The sequence below is a fragment of the Notothenia rossii genome (assembly GCF_949606895.1).
Source record: "Notothenia rossii genome assembly, chromosome: 6".
In the NCBI taxonomy this organism is placed as follows: Eukaryota; Metazoa; Chordata; class Actinopteri; order Perciformes; family Nototheniidae; genus Notothenia; species Notothenia rossii.
Genome location: NC_136909.1, coordinates 21759123 through 21783016, shown reverse-complemented (window position 1 = coordinate 21783016; position 23894 = coordinate 21759123). Strand labels below are relative to the sequence as shown.

General features: G+C 40.7%; 2 protein-coding genes across 9 annotated transcripts in view; one reads left to right on the top strand and one right to left on the bottom strand.

The window, feature by feature from the left end:
- The window catches only part of pde4d (phosphodiesterase 4D, cAMP-specific), a 184822-nt gene extending 175210 nt beyond the window's left edge, over positions 1-9612 (top strand). For all 7 annotated transcript variants that reach the window (XM_079689444.1, XM_079689445.1, XM_079689446.1 and 4 more), the window contains 4 exons: positions 1479-1633; positions 3335-3457; positions 5067-5249; positions 5819-9612. In XM_079689444.1, coding sequence (XP_079545570.1) covers positions 1479-1633; positions 3335-3457; positions 5067-5249; positions 5819-6340 — 983 coding nt within the window. In that variant the 3' untranslated portion in view covers positions 6341-9612. The remainder of the gene's footprint in view (positions 1-1478; positions 1634-3334; positions 3458-5066; positions 5250-5818) is intronic.
- Positions 9613-11822: 2210 nt separating this feature from the next.
- Positions 11823-23683, bottom strand: rab3c (RAB3C, member RAS oncogene family). 2 transcript variants are annotated; one of them, XM_079689459.1, is made up of 5 exons: positions 23567-23683; positions 21699-21923; positions 17065-17183; positions 14500-14624; positions 11823-14274 (listed from the first exon to the last, which is right to left on the bottom strand). In XM_079689459.1, the coding sequence occupies exons 1-5, from the start codon at positions 23582-23584 to the stop codon at positions 14084-14086; spliced, it is 678 nt and encodes a 225-aa protein (XP_079545585.1). In that variant the 5' UTR covers positions 23585-23683; the 3' UTR covers positions 11823-14083. The 2 variants fall into 2 exon arrangements, with proteins under 2 accessions (XP_079545585.1, XP_079545586.1); XM_079689460.1 differs by lacking the exon at positions 23567-23683 and adding an exon at positions 22999-23187.
- Between the last annotated feature and the right edge of the window lie 211 nt (positions 23684-23894).

The window sequence follows — 23894 nt, the reverse complement described above, 5'->3', positions numbered from 1 at the left end:
GCACGAACCCTTACATATGGTAATTAAACATTAAAACACCTGCGGCTTATAGTCCAGTGCGGCTTATATATGTGACCAGACACACAGTGGCACCTGATGAGTCAGCTGAAGGATGGAAATGGCCATCTCAAGTACCCTTTACTCTGCAAGGTAATGCTGGCTATCCTCTGCATCTTCCATTCCAATGCAGACTGCGAACGCATCTTCAGTCTTGTCACAAAAAACAGAACGGAGTTCAGACCTAGTATGGGAATGGAGACCCTGAGTACCCTCATTACCCACAAACAATTCATGGTGGCAAAGGGGTCTGTCTGCTACAAGCAGGCGTACTCCAAGACAACTCTTGCCAAGGCCAAGTCAGCAACCTATGACCATCTAAAGTGAGAGGTTGATCAGATGGTCATGTCACAGCCAAAGGTTCCCTTGAGTTGAACTCTGTTCTAAAAAAGGCTGTGTACAGGTTTTTCATGTGTTATTGTTCAGTATTGTTTCATGATGAATTCTGTTCGGTTAATAAAAATATTTTTTTGTGTATGTTGGTGTTTAATTGTGTGCAACAGTACAGGGAAAAGGAGAAATTATACACAAAAAATTTACTTTGCAGAAAAACATGTCCTAATATGACCTAGATTGCATCTCAGAGCATGTAAAGTCTCTGGCTTCTGATAAGATAAGATAAGATAACTTTTATTAATCCTGTAAGGGAATTGCACATGTTATAGCAGCAGGGTGATAGGAAAAGGAATAGGGAACTATATATACATACAATTTACAGTAAAATAGAAACAGTTGAATACAAAAGATAAATAGAAATAAGTAAAGTAAAAATGAAATAAGGGGGCATTCTGGGGGCTTCGGCGGACCTCGGACCCCCCGCCGGAAAAAAAATTGCCTTCCTCCGCTCGGCATGCTACTACTTTCTATAACACAATGTTGGCAGCTCTGACTTCATAGTCCCACACGCTTAACACACATAATGTGTTGTGCTTCCCATAAGCCCAAATGGGGATTCCCTGAAGGAAAGGCAGTGTGAGTCATCCTAGTTAGGACTGATCTTCTGTCAGCCACAGAGCGACAGAGCAGGATCCCCTTTCTCCCTCTGCTCATCTGCTCCATTGAGGCCAAGACTAATGCATCTTAATGGAACATCTAAATACAGCAAGAGGACCTTCAAATGACGCAGAGTGGGGAAGCCTCTGAGCAGAAAGCATGCTGGGGGTTTCTTATGTCTCTCACAGAGCATGATGGATAATACAGGTGTCACAGAAGCACATATACATTTGGACAGGCCTTTTAGCAGATAGTTATCCCTCATTCTGTTGAAAAGTTTGACCTTGTTGAGTCGTGTTTTCTTACAAAGTAATCAAGGCAAAGCAATTACATATTTCATGGTGGGAAAATTCTGATTATTTCATGGTTTTAGAAGTTACTTCCATTTTGAACAATCACATAAATGATCGATGGTGTCCTCCTTGCAGATTCGGAGTTGGCGCTGATGTACAATGACTCGTCGGTGTTGGAAAACCACCATCTAGCAGTCGGTTTCAAACTTCTACAAGAGGAGAACTGTGACATCTTCCAAAACTTGACCAAAAAACAAAGACAATCTCTGCGAAAGATGGTCATTGACATTGTAAGTGAAAAGAGAAGAAGTCAAATTAGTTACAGTGGGGCAAAAAAGTATTTAGTCAGCCACCAATTGTGCGAGTTCTCCCACTTAAAAAGATGAGAGAGGCCTGTAATTTTCATCCTAGGTATACCTCAACTATGAGAGACAAAATGAGAAAAAAAAAATCCAGAAAATCACATTGTCTGATTTTTAAATAATTTATTTGCAAATTGTGGTGGAAAATAAGTATTTGGTCACCTACAAACAAACAAGATTTCTGGCTCTCACAGACCTGTAACTTCTTCTTTAAGAGCCTCCTCTGTCCTCCACTTGTTAACTGTATTAATGGCACCTGTTTGAACTCGTTATCAGTATAAAAGACACCTGTCCACAACCTCAAACAGTCACACTCCAAACTCCACTATGGCCAAGACCAAAGAGCTGTCAAAGGACACCAGAAACAAAATTGTAGACCTGCACCAGGCTGGGAAGACTGAATCTGCAATAGGTAAGCAGCTTGGTGTGAAGAAATCAACTGTGGGAGCAATTATTAGAAAATGGAAGACATACAAGACCACTGATAATCTCCCTCGATCTGGGGCTCCACGCAAGATCTCACCCCGTGGGGTCAAAATGATCACAAGAACGGTGAGCAAAAATCCCAGAACCACACGGGGGGACCTAGTCAATGACCTGCAGAGAGCTGGGACCAAAGTAACAAAGGCTACCATCAGTAACACACTACGTCGTCAGGGACTCAAATCCTGCAGTGCCAGACGTGTCCCCCTGCTCAAGCCAGTACATGTCCAGGCCCGTCTGAAGTTTGCTAGAGAGCATTTAGATGATCCAGAAGAGGATTGGGAGAATGTCATATGGTCAGATGAAACCAAAATAGAACTTTATGGTAAAAACTCAACTAGATGTGTTTGGAGGAGAAAGAATGCTGAGTTGCATCCAAAGAACACCATACCTACTGTGAAACATGGGGGTGGAAACATCATGCTTTGGGGCTGTTTTTCTGCAAAGGGACCAGGACGACTGAACCGTGTAAAGGAAAGAATGAATGGGGCCATGTATCGTGAGATTTTGAGTGACAACCTCCTTCCATCAGCAAGGGCATTGAAGATGAAACGTGGCTGGGTCTTTCAGCATGACAATGATTCCAAACACACCGCCCGGGCAACGAAGGAGTGGCTTCGTAAGAAGCATTTCAAGGTCCTGGAGTGGCCTAGCCAGTCTCCAGATCTCAACCCCATAGAACATCTTTGGAGGGAGTTGAAAGTCCGTGTTGCCCAGCAACAGCCCCAAAACATCACTGCTCTAGAGGAGATCTGCATGGAGGAATGGGCCAAAATACCAGCAACAGTGTGTGAAAACCTTGTGAAGACTTACAGAAAACGTTTGACCTCTGTCATTGCCAACAAAGAGTATATAACAAAGTATTGAGATGAACTTTTGTTATTGACCAAATACTTATTTTCCACCATTATTTGCAAATAAATTAAATAAAAATCAGACAGTGATTTTCTGGATTTTTTTTTTTTCATTTTGTCTCTCATAGTTGAGGTATACCTAGGATGAAAATTACAGGCATCTCTAATCTTTTGAAGTGGGAGAACTTGCACAATTGGTGGCTGACTAAATACTTGTTTTCCCCACTGTATATGCCATCACATCACCTTTTTCTCGTATTGATAACTAATGATTTTCCCCAATAATTCCCAGGTGCTAGCTACAGACATGTCAAAGCACATGAATCTACTGGCTGATCTGAAAACTATGGTTGAAACCAAGAAGGTGACCAGCTCTGGTGTCCTGCTGCTGGACAACTACTCAGACAGGATACAGGTCAGGACAAAGTTCACCATCAGAAACAACAAGATGTGTGCCACTCTGTTTGATGTGCATGTACATTCAAAGAATACTGCGGTCTAGGGATGCTCAGAGGATGCAAATACATGAGACTTTTCTCTGTGGCATAACAAGCTCGCCAAAATGGCTTCACCGGTCTGGTAGTTTTTCAAGGTGTCCTAAAAAGACAACAAAATAGCTATATGCAACATGTGTGAAGCAGAAAGAGAGAGAGAGGGATCAGAGAACAGGATCAGCTGACGGAGAACACGCAGCTCCGCCCGCTGTGACGGACCGGTGAGCGGAGCAAAACACACACTTCAAGTCAGAACTAACACACTTAGCTATTTGATCTACCTCTGGAACAAGCTAATCTAGTTATAATATGTTTATTCTTCACTGTCAGGTCACTCATTACTGGATCATCGAGCTGCATGAGATACTGACAGGCTGTCAGGAGAGAGAGAGAGAGAGAGAGAGAGAGGGGGAGAGAGGCTCCGTTTATTTCTCCGTTGTTAATAACCAAAGTGAAAGTAAACTTTTGAATAATGTACTTCATCTAGCCTGCTATAAGTAGTTTGTTTGAATGTAATAAGTATGTTGTTTGTTGTTTGTGGAAACAAATCATTTATTGAAAAATGAATCTGAACTTTTCAATCTGTTACGATTATAAACTGAAGCAATATAAAAATGAGACCCATTAACTGAGCATTATCAGCATATATTAACGGTCATAGTCCGGTACTTACCGGCTAACAGAAACTCTGCTACACAATTCACAATATAACACTTTAAATGGAAGATCCCCATAGCCCCCACCCACCCTGTGATCGGATCAGCCGATTCTGATTCCGGTGATCGGCCCCAAAAACCCTGATCGGAGCATCCCTACTGCGGTCCCCTTAAATATTCTGATAACTTGGGCTTCTAAACAAATATCACCTCGGTATAAAAAGACATCATTAGTACCTCTTGGTTATTTTAGAAAGCTACACAGCAAAATGTGTTGATTACTTGCAACACAGCTTCCTCCATCCTCAAATTCCTCCATTTTCTGTCAGAACCACAAATGAGTTGCATCAAAGTTCACCAAGATGAACAAGATGTATTGTATTTCACCTCTTTAACCATGATCTATTTACCAACAATTTCATTAAAATCACATGATTTAGGGTTTTTAGTTCAGAAATCCTTTATTAGTCCCACAACAGGGAAATGTACAGTGTTACTGCAAATGTGGATAGCAGATACAAAAAAAAGAGACATGAAATAATAAAAAAGTAAAGCACACACAAATAAGTACACAACCATGGCTAAATGGAGTAGCAGTATTTTCAGTAGACTAAGGGACATACTGTAGATGGCATTGAAGTGTTGTTACCTTAAAAGAATATAGGTTAGGACATTTATAGAAACAAGTATGTTCGACATTAGAGTGATTATATCGCCGTACAAAATGCACATAGTGTTTATTTTGTACAGGTTTATTGTACAGGATTGCAAGAGTCTCTATTGTAGATGCTTTGAACGAGCCCCTCTGCTCTAAATCATGCAACATGTGGCTGGCATGTTCCCCCTTTTTTAACCTTTTATTTGTTATATCCAGGTTCTGCAGAACATGGTGCACTGTGCAGATCTGAGTAACCCCACTAAGCCTCTCCAGCTGTACCGGCAGTGTACGGACCGCATCATGGAGGAGTTCTTCACCCAGGGGGACCGAGAGAGGGAGAGGGGCATGGAGATCAGCCCCATGTGTGACAAACACAATGCCTCAGTAGAAAAGAGCCAGGTAACACACACACACACACACACACACACACACACACACACACACACACACACACACACACACACACACACACATATCTGCTATACATGCATAATGTGCATCGATAAGATAAAGGCCACCTATTGTGCAGAATCCACTTGTTCATGTCTTTTATACATAAACATGTGTCCCCTCTGTGTAAAGAGACTCTGAATGTTTCAGGAAAAACTATTCGCTTTGTATATATCTGAGAGCTATAATATATTGATGAAAAACAGTATAATAGGGGACCTTTAAGAAGTGCTTTATTGATCCCAATTGGGGAAATGTTTGCGTTGCAGCAGCATGAAAAGACAAGGCATTGTACATTAGAGAAATGAAAAGACAAAAAATAAACAATCCAAAATGTAAACATCTCAAATGGAAATAAAATAGCATTAAAAATGTAGAAAATATACAGGTTGAAAATGTACAGTAACAAAATATAAAGCAGGATATTATAGATACATTAAGTGTGTAAGGAATGGGATATTAAATAGATATAATAGACACACACTGGATGACCTATTCCCCCCATTTCCCCCATGTAGGTGGGTTTTATAGACTATATCGTCCACCCTCTGTGGGAGACGTGGGCGGACCTGGTGCACCCAGACGCCCAGGACATCCTGGACACGCTGGAGGACAACAGGGAGTGGTATTCAAGCACCATCCCCGCAAGCCCCTCCCCCACCCTGGACGATCCCGAGGATGGAACGAGACCTCCAGGAGGGGACAAGTTCCAGTTTGAGCTCACGCTGGAGGAGGACGGGGAGTCGGACACTGAGAAAGACAGCGGCAGCCAGCCGGAGGAGGAGGAAGAGGAGGAGGAACTAGAAGATGAGGATGATGATGATGAGGAGGAGGATGAAGACGAGGAAAACAGCTGCACTGACTCTAAAACACTCTGTACGCAGGACTCTGAATCTACAGAGGTTCCTTTGGACGAACCGTTGGGGGACGACGAAGAGGAGGAGGTAGCGGAAGAGGGGGAGACACCCTGCACACAAACCTGTGTGGTGGAGGAGGAGGTAGCAGAGGAGGGGGAGAAAGAGGAGCCCCCCCACACATAGCAGTGTCTGGACAGCAGCTGATTAACTGTTCTTCTTAGTAATGACAGATGATTATTTATAGAATATTTTTTGGGTTTCGTGGAGTTTGTCTGTGTTTTTTATACATCTTCGTTTCTGGTTCCAAAGCGTGCGCTGCTCTTCACCTTGGCCACTCCTCCTGTCCGCTTCGTTCAGACACCGGTACTTCTTCAAGTTATTTTGCACTCAGGAAAACTCCTCTCCATTCCTCTTTGTACTAAAGTGGTGTGTCCTTATTTCTCTTTTAGGCCTCCCCTTTACAGGCTTAAGTTTAGAACATGGACTAACGGCTCTCAGTCTGCTCAGAGCTGTTCACACGATACATAATATCACATTTTCCTTCCCTCCGCTTCGGCTCAGCATTGCCTGAAAGTTTAGCAGTATTTCTGTGTTTTATCAAGTGCCCATACTTGTGGCTATCAGTGTGTTCAAGGAGAATCTCCCCCTCGGTTAGGTCACTCCCTCCCTCTGAGAATTAGGAGGCATTATATGCTGCCGTTCTGCTGAAAACCCGACGGGACAGAGATGAAAGCTGCAGGACACGGGGAGCTTTTCGAGACACACGTTTCTGATGTGGAAGTCTTCCTTGAAAACCTGACTGATACAAAGCTCAAATCTGAACAGCTGAGATGCTGTCCTAGACCTCTTTAATGTTTGTATCGTACTGTGTGTAAGAGTCAGATATTTTCTAGAATTTACTTTTGCAATCCTAGGCTTTGTTTTGTTAGCAGAGAGGATTAGAGAACCAATGGGAAGACATGTGTCACAGATATTCAGTGTTTTGAAGGTGTATCTTCACCGCTGGATTACATTAGGAGTGTTTGCACTTGCTCCAATAGCATTTAAACTACTATTACCATGCCACTATACCCATATTCGGTTAGTCCTGTGAGTGAAACTTTGAAATTATTCATTACAACTATTCGTTTGGTGAGAGTTTTCACTGAGAAGGAGGCGGGACGTTACTGTATGCTTTACTTTCATTGAAATTTGGATGAAGCCTTTATATTTTATTATCGTTGCCTGCAGTTCTTTTGAACACATCCTGAGACAATGCAATGCTTTGTAGTTGATACAAAAAGCACCTTTTTTTAGAAGCTTGATTAGTGCTTGGAGTATACAGAAATACTGTAGTAATGGTGAGTGAAAACTACTGGGGTGATTTTATACCAATGTTATGAAAGCTTTTACTGTCCTTTCTTTTCTTTTGCTCATTAACAGTGATGTACTTATCACCATCAGCTGCTCGTTTTCAGCTTCACTTCATTTTCTATTCGGCGGCATGAATTTATTTTCATTTTGCCAACACAATTAACACAGTTGCTGTCTTTGTTTTCGACAAGACAATCAGCTCCGTTGCATAGTCTTCAGATAAGACTATCCTCTACGTAGATACTCTTGATGCACTGATATATTAATATATCACCACTTTAATATTTGTAATGTGTCAACTCGCCAAACCCCTCACTCATGAATATTTAGGCTAGACCAGTGCTGTCTTACACCTCGTCCGAGACTTGCTTCTTTTTTTCATGTTTTTTTTATTTTCACCTGATGCTATTATTTATTGGTATATTTTTTATTTTTTTAGTATTTTTTGCAATATAAAGGTGGTACAGTAAATGTTTGACTGTAGCATAGACCACAGTGCAGGCTTGGCTGTTACAATACTCAAATATCCCTTTTATTTCTCTCTGTACATAAAATATAGAAAACCCACAAATGTAAAAAAATAAACTAAAAAACACTTGAAATACTGCACACTGCTTTTTTTAACAAGTGTTCGTCCTTTCAAAAGCTAATTTTATCTTTCATTTTGTGCCAAGTTTTTTCCCCCTCTTTTTTCATCCTCACCCAATGCCCTTACCTGTAATACAATGTTCTGGTTTTATCGCTGTTTACAAACATATATTTATTGTGCTGTATATAATATATAATTATTAATGTTATTACTATCATAATGCCGTTTGTTGTAAATGGTCGATTCTTATCATCCCTTTTGGTGATGGTGTGGCTGTATTACGTACCTCTTGTTGAGAGAATGTTTATAACAGATGAGCTTTGGTGTAAAAAAAGATCCATGGACATGTTGCTTACCTGAGAAGTAGCTCAGTGAAGAGAGGGGGAAAGCCAAATTGTTTTTTTAAAGAAACTGTTCCTTGGCCCATGGGCTGTGCCTTAAATTCAAAGCATGTCATTTACTTTAGCCTTTTTTTCTATTTGATTTCCTAGTTCTCTTTTGCTGCATTAGTGGATCTTTTGGCTTGGGTTGGCCTGACCTCCTGCTGTGAGTTTGAAAATGTTGCTTTTTTTTCTCACAGCCAAACACATATTTATCTATCAAAAATGTGTTCCTGGGTAAAATTGTGCAGGATTCAGGTCAATCCCAAGCCAGAGATGTACTCCCTGAGTGATGTGTGGCCTAAAGCCGGATGTCCAAGAGTCGTATTTGCTGTAGACCTGGTGTGAACAACTGGCACTTCCTTACGCCCTGACACTACACTCACTGTGACACACCCGCTGGGATGTAAACGATACGGGAGTGACTTTGTCCGTGCAGAGGTACTGCAGTGTCGTCTCCATGCGTGTGGGAGTGTCACAGCTACAAACACTGAACGGGGTGCAACAGGTGTGTGTCCCGCTGCTCAACCACAGCCTACAAAGCACAGAGTCTTTGAGACACATCTGCATGTTCAGCCACTGCTGCATTAATTATGGCTGAAACACTGACGGTGTGTTGCTTATCTATGCTCGGCCCACACTTTCACTCACATGACTTGCAATATCCAAAACCACTGACATCTTTCTGCCTGGACGGGAGAAGGGTTTAGTATATTTCTGTAGTGAGGGGTGGGCTTGGGGGGGTGGGCTGGGGTAGGGGTTTTGAGTGCATCTTTGTCCAAAAACAGGGACTCTTATTTTGACACACATACTGTAGATTCTAAACAGCCCTGGACCAATGGAAACAGTGGGTTCTTTTATCATTATGTGTTCTATTTTTTATGGTATGAAAGGAAAACACAAACTGTAACTTAAAAAAAGGTCTTCAGGACAATTATTTTTTTGGGTTATGTCTTTTTGTCTGGAAGTTTCACAGGACAATTAAAATGTTATTTTAATGGATTCCTTGTTAATTGCAGTCTATTGGATAGCACTGTAGATCATACAACTTTATGTAAAAAACAAATGAAAATAATGAAAAAAAAGTTTTTATATGCAATGGATTAAATAAAAGCATGGGTTGATTCTGCCTACTCACTGGTTTCTTCATGTCATTGTTTCAGAGGGTCATACCATGCATACACCATGCATTTGTTTCACAGAGAAAATGTAATAAAGCCTGAAAGAACATTTTCAAAAACATTGTTTTGGGTTTTGGCATTTTTTCATACCCAAAGCCAATCTGTATGTTTCCTTGTTCTTCTCCTCTAAATATATTCTTTATTATTGACATCATACATACATACATACATACATACATACATACATACATACATACATACATGATCTATATTATTACATTTTTTGGAAGATTGCTGTCACCACAGCCTTGATACAAAAAAAAGAAAAGGCTGTGATTGGCATGTATTGTCACATGTCATTTGCATATCTAAAGCAGTTGCATATTTATAATAGTTTTTTTTTTTTTATTCATCCCCAATCAAAGATATTGTACAAAGTGCATTAAAGACATACTAAAATATGTTGTATGTGATAATCAGTTGTGATCAATATGCCTACTCCTGACATATTAACATGTCACAAGAAAGCTGGTCAATTGTGTTGATCCAAAAATAGAAATTCAGATTCTTAACTTGAAAAATCTCTCTGGTGACACCACTGCTTTCAAATATATGAATATGTTTGTATGAGGACGGGGGAAATAAAAACAAAAAATACGAAATTATAGAAATGTTCCTCCACTGATCACAAAGGGGGGTGCCTGCCACAGCTGAGAGCTGTGGAGGAGAGGAGGTCTCACTCTACTACTGAAAGAGAAAGAAGTGGAATCTGATCCGGTTTATGCACCAAGTTGGATTTTGGAGGACTTTTTCCGGTCAACCAGGCTGTTTTTGGAAGTTAACTGAAGCCAGGAGCTGATGGGATGAAACAATTCAATCTTAAACATCATCTTTTGACCTGCATCTGATCTGTCATTTGTCTTGCTTGGAACTCAAGCTAAGTGTCTCTGCCTCTTTAGAGATTTCCATTTCCTCCACCTAAAACCCTACAAACCTGCAACCACTCACCTCACTCTGGTTGGACTCTTCATTCATACACATTTCATACACATATCCACCTGAACTGCACTGGAATTTAACTGGACTACTTTCACAGTGTAAAAGGACAATACAAACTTTTAACATACTCATTCACTCTCTTGCCATGGTTTGGTCTGTTATTTAGTTAATTAATATATTTGGTTTTTGCATCTTTTGAGTTTATGTTTTTTTGGTAATGGGACTGTGTTGTGATCTTTTGCTTTGTGATGTATTAATTATAATTTTTTTGTCAAATACAGACATCTTATTTTGATAAAGACAAATTGATTGATCTGCTGATTGTGTACCTTCCGTTGCTCAGTCATCGGGCTACCCCTCCTATCTGTTTATTTAAATTGACCTTTTAATTTTTGCAAATAAATATTTTAAATATTCTTCTGTCTGACGCCCAAATGTAATGTCATACGTTTGGGATAAAACCTACGCTGCATGTTACAACTGTAACATTAACATGTAGAGGAGTAATGATAACATTCCAGTGAATTGTTGGAAAGTGTACATACAAATTAACTGAACATTTAAATACCAATCTTCAAAGTACTTTCTGTAAAGTGCTGTACTTGAGTAAATGTATTTGCAACTCAGGTGTCATATTATTGAATGTTAGATTATTATACTGAAGCATAAATATGTAAATGCAATTGTTATACTGTTTAGGCTCAATGTACCTGTACGGTTGGGTAGTTTAATGCACAGAAATGTATTTTTGGTAAACACTTAATTGTAGATTAACTAATTCAAATAGCTGTCAAATAAATGAAGAGGAGTTTAAAGTAAAATGTAAAATGTAGTGAAGTATATAAAGTGTAACATTCAAATATGTATTTTAGTACACTATTTGAATGTAGGCTACTTTCCATCACTGCATTTGAGGCCAGTGCAGTATAATGTCCAACACTAGGTGGTGGTCACTGCTCGTGAATGGAAGGAGGCGTCAGCGCTGCAGAGACAGCAGCCCCGGGTCAGAAGGCAGCACGCGCACACACGCACGCGCACACACACACGCACACACACACACACACACACACACACACACACACACACACACACACACACACACACACACACACACACACACACACACACACACACACACACACACACACACACACACTGCCCTCCTTCATACTCCTGTAGCGTCAGCAGACACAGAGAGAGAGAGAGAGAACACGGACACCCACTGATAGAATCTGATTTATTTCCTATAATCTGAAAAACATACATCTTACTTTGCTTGCACTCTGAGAAACATATATATTCAGTTATATGTAAATGTATAGAGTTCTAAAATGACATTTGACCAGTGACAGATCTATTCCTCTATTAAATGAATCTTGACCGGAGATCAATACAATAATTTATTTCATGGCTACTGGCTTAAAATGATAATATCACATACATTACACATGCTTCAAGAGTGAATCCAGGGGCATAGCAGAGGCTGATCAAAAGGCCCATTCAGCCACTCAGTACATACACAGATGCACACGCACAAAGCACTTCTACACACATATGCTTTGAACTTGTTTGTGTATCCCTTTTCTTAGAATTACAACAGAATGGCATATGGCATGGACTAAGATATCTCCCTGACTATCTTTCACAATAACACTGCATTTTGACATGATAATACAAGATCAATCAACACCCAACAATTAGCAGGAACAGCATATAGTACGTGAATACATTTGTACAAAAGGTATACACAAACAATACACTATAATACGGAATTTGTCAGTTCAATATGGCAGGTACACACACACACACACACACACACACACACACACACACACACACACACACACACACACACACACACACACACACACACACACACACACACACACACACACACACACACTAAGTCACACATTCAGCGGCTGAAATTACCATGAAGCACACACTCACTTTTTTAAAAGAGATTGTACATCAGTTTCAGAGCCTTTCTGACCAAACTCACTCACACACTGCAGATAGAGTCATTGTACTCGAGCACAGGAGAAACTATGTACAGGGTTTCATTCATAAAATATTGCACTTATTGGCCCATTGCATCTCACAGCACGTGCTATGATGATGCGTCTAAATCTGTAACACAGTGATATATACACTATCTTATTATATAAATCTACATAGATAACTGGTACATGCAATTTATGGGAGTTTTTATTCAACTATGCAACAAACAACTGACGATGCTAAAAGGAACTGTATGTTTTGGCACAAATGTGTTTTTTAAATTATTGTAGAGTAGAACCGAAAGGCTTTCTGCAATGCTTTGACTTAAGTTTAAGACCACTGCAGTGCTTTATATGCCTTCATCCACATTTTAGACTACAGTATATCTATGTTTTCTACGCAGCTTACTCAGATTCAAACATGACATTTTAGCATGCTGAATTTAAACAATATTTTTGTATTTATATGGCTGTTTATTCCATGCCAGAGCTGATCAGTTGTTGTATAGCATACACTGTGCGGTGCCTTGTCAGCGTGACATTGGTGTTAAATGAAATGCTGATAATTGCTATTATATAAAGTCGAGGATGTTAGGGTTCTATCTCTAGATAAAACAGCACATGTGATTTTTTTGGCAGCATGCTCATTGCATCAAACTATAAAGGGTCATGTTAAAGGCTAAACACATACGAATAGTTGCTTTTACGATTTACAGCTATACTTATCAGGGAAATAACACATCTACAGACCGCGAAAACGTGGAATACTACTCACATCGACATTAAACGTACTGGATTCATTCAGAAAGTTAGCATGACAGAGGAACTTACAGAGGCCGTGTGGGAGATGTTAAAAGGACACTTTTTTATCCAAGGTAGATGATTTTTTTAGATGACAAATTTGCGACTCAGAGATAACACTCACACTCATGCAAACCCACACTCACATACTGTACAGTCACACAACAGCCACACACTCATTACACCAAAGAAAGTGGCTACGTCCTATAGTGCACTAAATCATGGATTTGGCAGCTTTAGGAGACAAAATAATTCTAGAAAAAGGAAAATACATCATGTACAAAAAATTAAAATTAAAGCATTCACTGACTCACTCGCTCATTTATAATTATTCTAGGTCTTAAATATTTTAAAGGTCTTTCCCTCATTATGAATCATACTTGGTTTATGACCATACTAACTAGTTGAAGAATGAGAATATTGTGTCTCTATATTCTAGATATCCTGTGACATTACACATTTTACAATAGCCATGTCTGGTTGTCTGGTTATTTGCTCTTGATATAAGGTGATAAAGTTAAGAGTTAATACGACGGCATTTTGTAATTCTACTACTAAACAGAGTTTGAGCTGTAGTCCAGAGGAAGCAGCACTAGCAGGAGTGATAAGGGAGGACAACACTGTGCACACTCTACCAGCTGACGGACCTGCGCTGCCCTGCCTCTGCTTCCTGACACCCGTCCCTAACAGTTGCATCCGGACTGCTGCAGGGGCGGAGCGCTGTCTGTGAGTTTGGCAGTGGGGGCTCCTGTGGTGACGGCCGGATCCGAGTCCAAGCTGTCGGACATCTTGTCACAAATTAGGTCGACGAGACGTTCAAAGGTCTGCTTCACGTTGACGTTGTCCTTGGCGCTGGTCTCGAAGAACTCAAAACCTTGGAGAAACGGAGAGCAAGTAACGTGAGAAAAGACAGGGCAGAATTAAAATATGTTTTAGGAAAAGCTATGATATTTATTTGAAACAAAGCTGCTTCTATGTAGCAGTATTTTATGATACATTAATACTTTATTGTCGGATTAATTAATGACATGCATCCCTATCACAGTATTTTGTATGATACCCAAAAGGCATTAGGGTTAAATGTTGCTCCAGGGCTTACCCAATTGTTCTGCCAGCAGTCTGCCATTGTCAACTGACACAACCCTCTCCTCTTCCATATCACACTTATTTCCAGCCAGCACCACCTGCGCATTATCCCACGAGTACGTCTTTATCTGGGTTGACCTGAACGCAACAAAAGAAGAAAATGAATCACAGTCAAATAAATGCTGTTGCTGCGCTCTTAGACATCATCTCAGGATCGCTTTGGTGAAACGTTTTGTTGGACAGGATTCTTAAAGATCCAAAAATTTCGCAAATCCTAAAAGATTGCAGATAATCTTTCGTAATGAGAAATTCCTATTTGGAGCAAGCATGAACGATGATTCCATCACTTTGTGTTTGGCGTTGGGAAATGTAATATATGAGTCACGGATGGCGGCAGTGGAAAAGTAGGTCAATTCTGGTCTGTGCTGAAAACATGTCATTATTTCTCAGATATAGGTTAAAATGGGCTATTTTCTACAAATGTGTCATTGATATTTGTCATATACATTGCTTTTCCTCCCTTTCCTTTAGATGTTATTCTTTGGCTTCTGCTAACTTCTGATTGCTAAGTCAGTAACTGTATGTGTTGAAGGTATTAGTCATGGTCACTGACACGACATATGGGAAACGTTGGTTTATTACTGAGTGAATCAATATTGGAGGACTGTGTCTTTAGGCCAGGCCAAACAGTTAATGAAATGAGACATTGCATTTTCCAGCATGATAACAACAATAATTAAGTGAATCACTGGAGAGGTTCCACACTGTTCTAACCTCCAAACTCATTTTGAGAAAGCATTTAGGGAACAAATATCTCCTGTGGTGTTGCAGTCTGGCTAAAAGTAGGGCAGCTAACGCACCACGGGCTGCAAGCAGCAGAGAAAGAGCCAGTAAGAGAGAGAGGAAGACATGAGGAGTTAGGAAGAGAGCAGCATCATGTTGGCTCTCCTCCCTCTGTCCACTTCTGACTTGTTTTAGTGTTTCATAATGTTCTGTCAGAGAAACATTGTGTTTGCATATGCAGCTTATAAAAGATAAGATTGACTCATGCTTTTTGGAACAATGTAGTCTATGGAGAACAGAAGAACAGAGCAACATGGAAAGTAAATGCTTGGAGATTGTTGCCATAATAAAATGTCTTATGTGTAGCATTTACATTTGATGTCAGCATTACAATATTTCAATGTTTTGTCTCGGTCACAGGCAGGAAATGAGCACGTCACAGGCTTAATTCAGCCACAGTCGGTCGGGGAAGGAGACGTTGCCATGGCAACCTTTTTTTTCTACAACCTTGTCACAAGGAACAAGGGAAAGAGGACGTAGAATTGAAGCCCCGTGGCAAAGGCAAACAAGGAGAATTGTGGCTACATGAAGGGTAAAAAGGGCCTCTCTTGTACACAGCTGAATGATCTGCACACTGTCTGCTAGGTAAGCACACAGGTCATTCTCTCAGATTAATGCTGGCCATGAGACAATTGGCTGAATAAATTAAGATACCACACCACAGACAGTAACACTGACTATTCCATTAAAGTGTCGAAGAGGCCATAAAAGGTTAATAGTTGGGTCTAGCTTCAATCTCTTTTACAAAAAGACTCTTCACTGGAAATCTATATAAATACAAATCAGGCAGATGATGTAGATAATTCAAGCTAATAAAAGTGCAGCATCTCACTATTAACCGTGAACTTAAACAACCCAAAACGAAAGAACACCAGGCTTTGAAAACAGTATGTGCTTACTATAAATGCAGCTGCTCTAAGCGTGACAGGTGCAATCTGAAGCAGCTGTCAAGCGCTGCTAGTTCAGTGATGAGGGCCGAGTAGACACTGGCCTTAATACTGACAGTCAGAAATATGGAATGCAGGTCAAGTGTCAACGGCAATGAGGATGTGTTTTTCTCCTATAGTCTCCTTCGGCTGAGATAGATACAGCAGCTCATAGTAGGACCTCATGTTATAAACCACATTTCTTATCACAACATATGTGTAGGGTCGAAGTGTAAAAAAATCTAACCACATATATTTCTAATTGAAGTTCCTCTTTGTTTCACCAAATCTAGTTGTTGTGCTGTGCTTTTTTTGCTCGTTCCTAGAGCAGCAATCCTAAACCAGAAACCCGGTTTTTGCAGCCATTTCAACGTGGCCTTCCAAGTCCTTTCATAGACACGGATGCATCATAATGAACAACATTTAGGCTTGGCTCAGACTTGCTCTTCAGCCTGCAGACTCTGTGTGTGACTCATTAATGGACGAGCGCCATGACCTTGACAAGTTTCCCTAAGATCTCCAAGCCTGACAAAGATGCATGCATGAAACATAACAACACTGTCACATAACAGGGAGAGAGGGAAGGGCGGTATCTGTTAGGGATCATTTCAGATTTGTCTTGGAAAAAAGGACAAACCATGTACAATATCAAGTCGGCATGATTTCAACAAATGACTTTATAGCAACAAACAGGAAGTCCTTCTACTGTTAATCTGATTCTCATAATAGTACAATATATTCCAAAGAATACAGATATTACAATTTACATTTAGAAGTAAATTGTCTCAAACAGCCCAACATGAACTCACCAGTCCTGCACAGCGCCGAAAGACTCCTCGTTGGTGATGTCGTACATGAGGATGAAGCCCATGGCCCCGCGGTAGTAGGCGGTGGTGATGGTCCTGTAGCGCTCCTGGCCAGCTGTGTCCTACACACACACAACATGATTTAGCACCGCTGTTAGCCCACTGACTGTTATTCACGCTGTCAGCCTCGGCAACATTGACATGACCCTGCAAAGCACATATATGCAAGTCCATAATGATAAATGAGAACCCACATACATAATTAATCTGCAGCTATTTATACATACAGTACTAAGAGATTCTTCAGGTCAAATCCGAGCACAATTTAGGATCCACACTTTAGATTTACTTATGGCTTTGTTTGTTGTGTTTGATGTGTAAATAATCATTATGCTCACGGCCTCACTCGCTTTGCATTGATGAGATGCCAAAAACACTGAATCAGTTTTGGCTGATGTGATTGATTCTTTCCTTTCCTCGCTCAGCTGTTAAACACTCGATGGTGCAGTACTCACAGCTCAGCTCATGCATGGCATGCATTTCTTAGGGAAAGGGCTAAAAATAGAGATGAAATGATTTCAACATTGGGAGAATGATTGCTGTTCATGATAAGGCTGAAGTAATTGCTCCAAGGCAAAGCAAGCAAGTGATTACACAGCATTAGATGAGTAGTACATTGTACACAGATTACCCTGGAAACAAGCTCCCACTGCAGCATTCGCTACTAGATGTCAATGAAAATGCTAATAGCTCCCAATGCAGAAAGATGAAGTTGTTCTGAAGTGAGTGTGTCCATGAGGAAGGAAGAGAAAAGAGGCTGTGAGCAGTACATTGAATTTTTTTCGATAAGGTATATAATAATGAATCCCAATGATGTCCTTCCTGTTTATGCTGTGCTGTGGTTCCACCCACAACGAATGTGTCTGCAGGCTTCTGTGGATCATGATGGAGCACTTCTGGCTGCTCCACTTGGCTGATGTTAAACAGAAGCTGGACAGGCAGCTCTGGATTGTATTTAGCACAGTGGGTTTTATTTCAGTCAGTGTGCACATGGCTGCAACAGTGTGCCTGTTATAGCCAGAGGACAGCTCTGACCTTCACTTCACAGAGGCAGAGCTCACAGCCGGCCCAGCGTCGGCACACACACACAGCCAGGACCTTTTGTCGGTGTACAATAACACCTAAAGTGCACGTGAATGTTTGCATTTTTAATGGCTGCTTCTAATGTGTGTGTGTTGTATAAATAACATTGTTTGTGGAGTTGCATAAAAGGTTGAATAGTGTGTTTAATCCATTTTATTTGTATTGTTACTATGGATGTAAGGATAGTATATCCAAGTTATCTGAATTCTGTTTTAACCTCAGCATGTGATTTTTCAGTGGGTTATTGATTTAATGACCTTTGAGTATTTCCAGGCTATTACTGTGAGCAGATTTGGCTATTCTCAGTTAAAAAGACAGGACGGAAAAAGAATTAAAATGATGAGTCCCGCAAATTGGAGCTCCTTCAAAAGCTTCGCTTGACTCTGCAGCTCACTAGAAATCAATCCAAGAAGCTGACTGCTTCGAATGGAGAGCAGAAAGTGCTGCCTGGCACACGACTCAACTCTTTTTCATTCAGTAAAGTGAGTTTAAGACTTTCACAAGGCTCATCCTGGCAGCACTCAGTGATGTGCTTCATTCACTTCAGTCTGATATGACAACGGGCACAACTCTATGATGCATTTTGACACTTTTATTTCTCTGCAGATAGATTGTGAAACTAACACAATGTCAATAGCTAATAGCCATCACTTACTGTAAGTCTGAGCTCATATTTAGCCCAGTTAGGACAAATAAAGACAGATTCATTGGATGGCAATCCTTTGCCTAAAGCCCCTGTCACACTGTCCCGAAATTGACACCAGATGGACACACGAATATGGAATTATGAATTTCGCACGAAGATGGCCCCGAAGTTGGTCAACAGCCAAGTAACAGCCGAAGCAAGTACGATGCCTACAGAAGGCTACACGATGGCACCCGAACCACACACAAAATATGGTGGTAGACTTTACTGATGATTTAGAATGTATCCGGACTCAACGTAAGAGCTTGTGCCTCTTCGGGGGGTGCTAACATTTAAACATACACTTTATTCTTTACTTTCTCCGTCTTTATATGTAGATTAGAAGCTATTACTTATCTCCGTCGTGTTGTTTCCAAAGAAACAACTAAAGCAATATCTAAATAAAACAGGAACCTAAATTACATTTCAGACCTACAACTGCAACGAAAGTAACAAAAACAATTTAATATCCTTTTCAGTTTCACAGAACACAAATTGGGTTATTTACATAATATGTTTACATGATTTTGTTTTGCAATAAATGCAATCTCGATGTCATCGTACTATAAAACGATGGCTACACGACGGCATTGCGAGGGCTTCACGTAGTCGTGTTGCCTTTCTAAGACAATCGGGCAGCTTCTTGTTTCCTTCGTATTGTCTTGTATTGTGAGGCGGAAAATGCCCGATGGCACGGATGATCAGACGATGATGACACGATTTGACAAGATGCCCTCACGAGTGCCTTACGAAGGGCAAAAGGGACACACAAATTCAACACGAAAATGAACATTCGCAAGTTCCTTCGGCAATTTTTTGGCCTGCCAAAGATTTTGCCACCACTCACGAAGTTGCTGCCGGAGCCTGAGAAACTCCACCGCGGTCATACGATGGCTTAAGATGCCCTCACGAATTGCCCGATGTTGTTACGATCAGAGCCGAATTTGAACATTTCCTTTATCGTGTGTCCATCTGGTGTCAATTTCGAGACAGTGCGACAGGGGCTTTACTGAATACTTGTCTTTGCTGATGATGAAAACACATTATCCCAATTAGCCACACTGTTCAAATCTAGATTTCCCATCCTGCTGGATTGCTTCTTTTGGCCTCTTTATGAGATTAGCAAACACCAAATGACTGGGGATGGCTAATTGCTGCAAAGACAACCGTTATAACAACAAGTAATTAAATCTCTGAAGGAAAGCTGCCATTTGGTAAAGCAAACAAAACACGAGAAATAAAAAGAAATACAGTGAAAGAGAAGGTCTTTGACATATCTAACCCTGCACTATTTCAGAGATATTACAAGACAATCTGCTTCTGCAGCTCAGATGAACTCCTAATTAAACAGACATTCGCTTCCCACACATTCAAAGAAAGGTGTTGCTTTTTCCCGCTGTGTGACAAGCTCACACTTACTAGTCTCCTGACAGTAATGTTATGCCTTCCATCTGTCTCCATATTTCATGTCACTTGTTAGACACTTTTATCCAAAGCGACTTACATACATTCAGTGCTGTGGCCAATCCACAGGAGCAATTTGGGGTGAAGTGTCTTGCCCAGGGACACAACGACATGCTGACTGCAGTGGGATTCGAACTTGCTACCCTGTGATTCAAAGTTCAGCGCACTAAATTCAGCGCACAATCCCACTGAGCCACAGCCTCCCTGGTGTGTTAAACCGAGGAAACACAATACAGCTCTTGAAGCGCACACAGCTGAGGTGACATGTTTTTTTAAGTAAGAGTAAGAAATGAAAAAATGCTTCAATTTTTTGTTCCGAATTAAGAGGCTACAATCCAAACTCTAGTATTAAACATGGGCTAATAAGATTTATGAAAAACATCACTTAATGATTCCAAAGGTCCTTTTTTGTATAAACTGATATATTTTTTAAATAGCTTGCAATGACATCCAGGTATTTTAATGTTAACAAACCTATCTATATACCTTAAAAAAGGTGGAGTGGTGAAAGCAAAAGGATTAGCTTTGAATGTACTTTCTAAACTTTGAATTAAGTGTACATAACATAATGGAAAAACAAGAGATGAAAAGGGAAGTGTATCCAATCATAACAAGTAGGGATGACCTTTGCTCAGAGATATAAACAAAATTGAATTAATGCATAGGTGACCCTGTATAAGGAGGACCTTTTAATGGCCCGTATACAGCGATCAAGTCCCAACCTGTCACAGGCTTTGAAATATATTGATCCACAGAGAAAGATATGGGTAGGGGGCAGGGGAACGTGAGCTCTGGGCTGAGATTGACAGTGTTTTACAGACAGGAGTCACTCTGCAGGAACACAAAGACACAGAGAATGGAGGTGGAGGGAGACTCTGAAGAGCTCCTAGCCCCTCAGAGCTGAGGTGGTCCTCCAGGAGACCTTGGAGGACAACAGGAAAAAGATATCTTCCACACATTAGCTATGTTTCAACATGCAAATGATCTCCATTTCACTGATTAAATGGAAATGTGTGCATGGTTGGCATGACGAAATAAACTGACATGAAAAGGAACCCACAGTTAATGCTTCATGTATTCTGCTGTAATATAGTCTTCCTTTATAAATTAGCATCATTAAATAATCTACAAATCCCATGCTGAGTTTAGAAAGATTAACGTGGAATTGGCAGGTTATTCAAGAGTTAACAGCAAATAAGGAAGAAATCATCTTGTGTTGACTATAGCCAATGACTGGCAAAAGTAACATATCTTTAATAGCTTTAATCCACTGTTTTATATCTGGTATGGTCAGGAATCAAACATTTTGTGGCTAACTTAAAAAAATGTTTTTAATATTTCATACCCAGATCTGCAGTTTGATCCTCTTGTCATTCTTGTACACAGTCTTCACTTTGAAGTCGATTCCCACTGTGCTGACGAAGGCCGAAGTGAAGGCGTCATCGGCGTAGCGGAACAGGAAGGACGTCTTGCCTACGCTGCTGTTGCCAATGATCAGCAGCTTAAACATGTAGTCAAAGTTTTGGTCCCCCCACTCTCCCTTCCCTTTCGCATCCTGAGTGGCAGCCATCTGCAAAAACACAAAAGAGATGCTGAAAAGAATTTATTCAAAGCTTCACCTTGAGCTACTTTGAAGCTTTTCAGAGCTGTGCTGCAAATAATCTTATGATAAACACAATATTTGTTTTTCAATTTAATGTGGATGTTATAAACAGAGTCCAGTACAGGCTCGCTGAGCAGGCCCAGATCAGAGGTGACAGAAGGCTGTGTCAGGCAAATCAGCATGACCAACGCAGCAAGCTGTTGTATTGATGAGTAGATAACCAGGATTTTAAAGACCTGACTTTGTCTTTTCTATAGTTAAACTGATTGGTTAAATAAATGTTGTTATAGCCCTTATTCCCTTAAAAGCTCATGAATTAGATTAAGTAATACAGTAAAATACACCCATATTGTATTTGAACAAAATATGTCAAACTAAAACGTAGATTTGCCAGTTTACATTTTACAATTAAAAGTGTGTGATGTTTCCGTCTTACATATTTACAAAATAGCTTTCGTATGAGAAAGGAAAGGCAATTTCACCAGCCATTACATTTTCTTCCATTTTATTATGAGCTACCGTAGGCTACAATGGAAATGCACAATTCACCTCCAAAAAAACACATTTACACCGAGCATTTGCGTGCTGTCAGAGTACAACGCGACTAAGAACAAGATGTCAAGAAGAGCACAGTCATCTTTGCTCCAAGGTGAATGTTTTCACAAAGCCACTGCGCTTAAAAACCAAACATGGGCAGCCGAGCTCTCCTTGTAGCCAAGTGGTTATGAAAGATGCCGGAGCTCGATCCTGCACCGGGTGTATGTTCGCTCCGTGTATGAAAGACAAATACCACCGATGCGGCATCTGTAAGGACGTCTATTTTAAAATATCAATGCAATGCTGGTATTTACGCACACCACGATCAAAAACAAAAGATCCAATATTAATTGACACGGTATAGCTGAGCAAGAAGCTACATGCCAGCTAATGCTAGTCGAGCAATTCTGGGCAAGAGGTCATTTTATGAATTCATGACATTCTTCCACATAACTATTAATAAATGAGAGCACCGAAACGCGTTAAGGGCATTGAGTGAACAAACCTGTGTTGAAGGCCTCGGCTCTATCTGTATCTACCCCTGTTTTGCAAATACGGCTTTTGGTATTTGTGTCTATCGCAGGCGTTGGTCTCTCCCCACTCTGTGTCTTTTTCTCTGTGAGCGCCGACCAGTTTCAGCACCTGGGAGCTGTCCCTTCCACTTCGGATATGGCACGCGCCCCTGAGCTGACGAGCCTGCCTCGCGTGAGATGAGCACGAGCAAAGGAAAGTGCGTGTCATGCGTTTCTCTGACGTAAGCGATATGGTCCCAAACATGGGGGTTGTAGTTTTTTCACGGTTTCGAAGGGCATCCAAATAATAGATTCTACTACATTACCCAGCATTAAGCGCAGCACATCTGTCAGCAGCTGTGTAATATACTCGGGAAGCGCAGGGAAAGGTTTGTAGTTCGTTATTAAATATGCATCACCAACACGCAATGTCCAAGAGAAACTGCAAAAAATGGAAACTGCACGGTATATCCACAGTCTAAGGTTTAACCATTTCATCATGTCCCTATCTCTCTCCCTCTGGATCTCTCCATGGTCTTCCAATAAAATCACACATCTTACCTTCCCATACAAGTCCATTTCGTGTCTGTTTTCGAATTCACTCCAGCTATAATAAACTCCCAGCTGGACTGTATATGTTCCTCTTTTTTTCTTCAGGAAGCTAATATAATGGCCTCTCTTTTTGCGTCACTCTCGGTTGGTCTTGCAGGCGCCTCCCCCCCTCCCCCCCTCCCCCCATTAGACTACATGCAGCTCCGCTATAGAGAACAAGCGGCTGAGCAAATAAGTGAGGCCTGAGTGCTGATGAATATTATTATTGTGAGCCTTTCAATGGGAGAAAGTGCAGGATGAGGCCGCCGCCGCGTTGGAATTGAAAAAAGCAGCATGT

What these genes read in the sequence shown, in the direction of transcription:
- rab3c (XM_079689459.1), bottom strand. An exon ending in GGATCAAACTGCAGATCTGG is followed by an intron (nt 17,184 to 21,698) that starts GTATGAAATATT and finishes GTGTGTGTGTAG; the next exon opens with GACACAGCTGGCCAGGAGCG. An exon ending in ACTGCTGGCAGAACAATTGG is followed by an intron (nt 14,275 to 14,499) that starts GTAAGCCCTGGA and finishes CGTTTCTCCAAG; the next exon opens with GTTTTGAGTTCTTCGAGACC.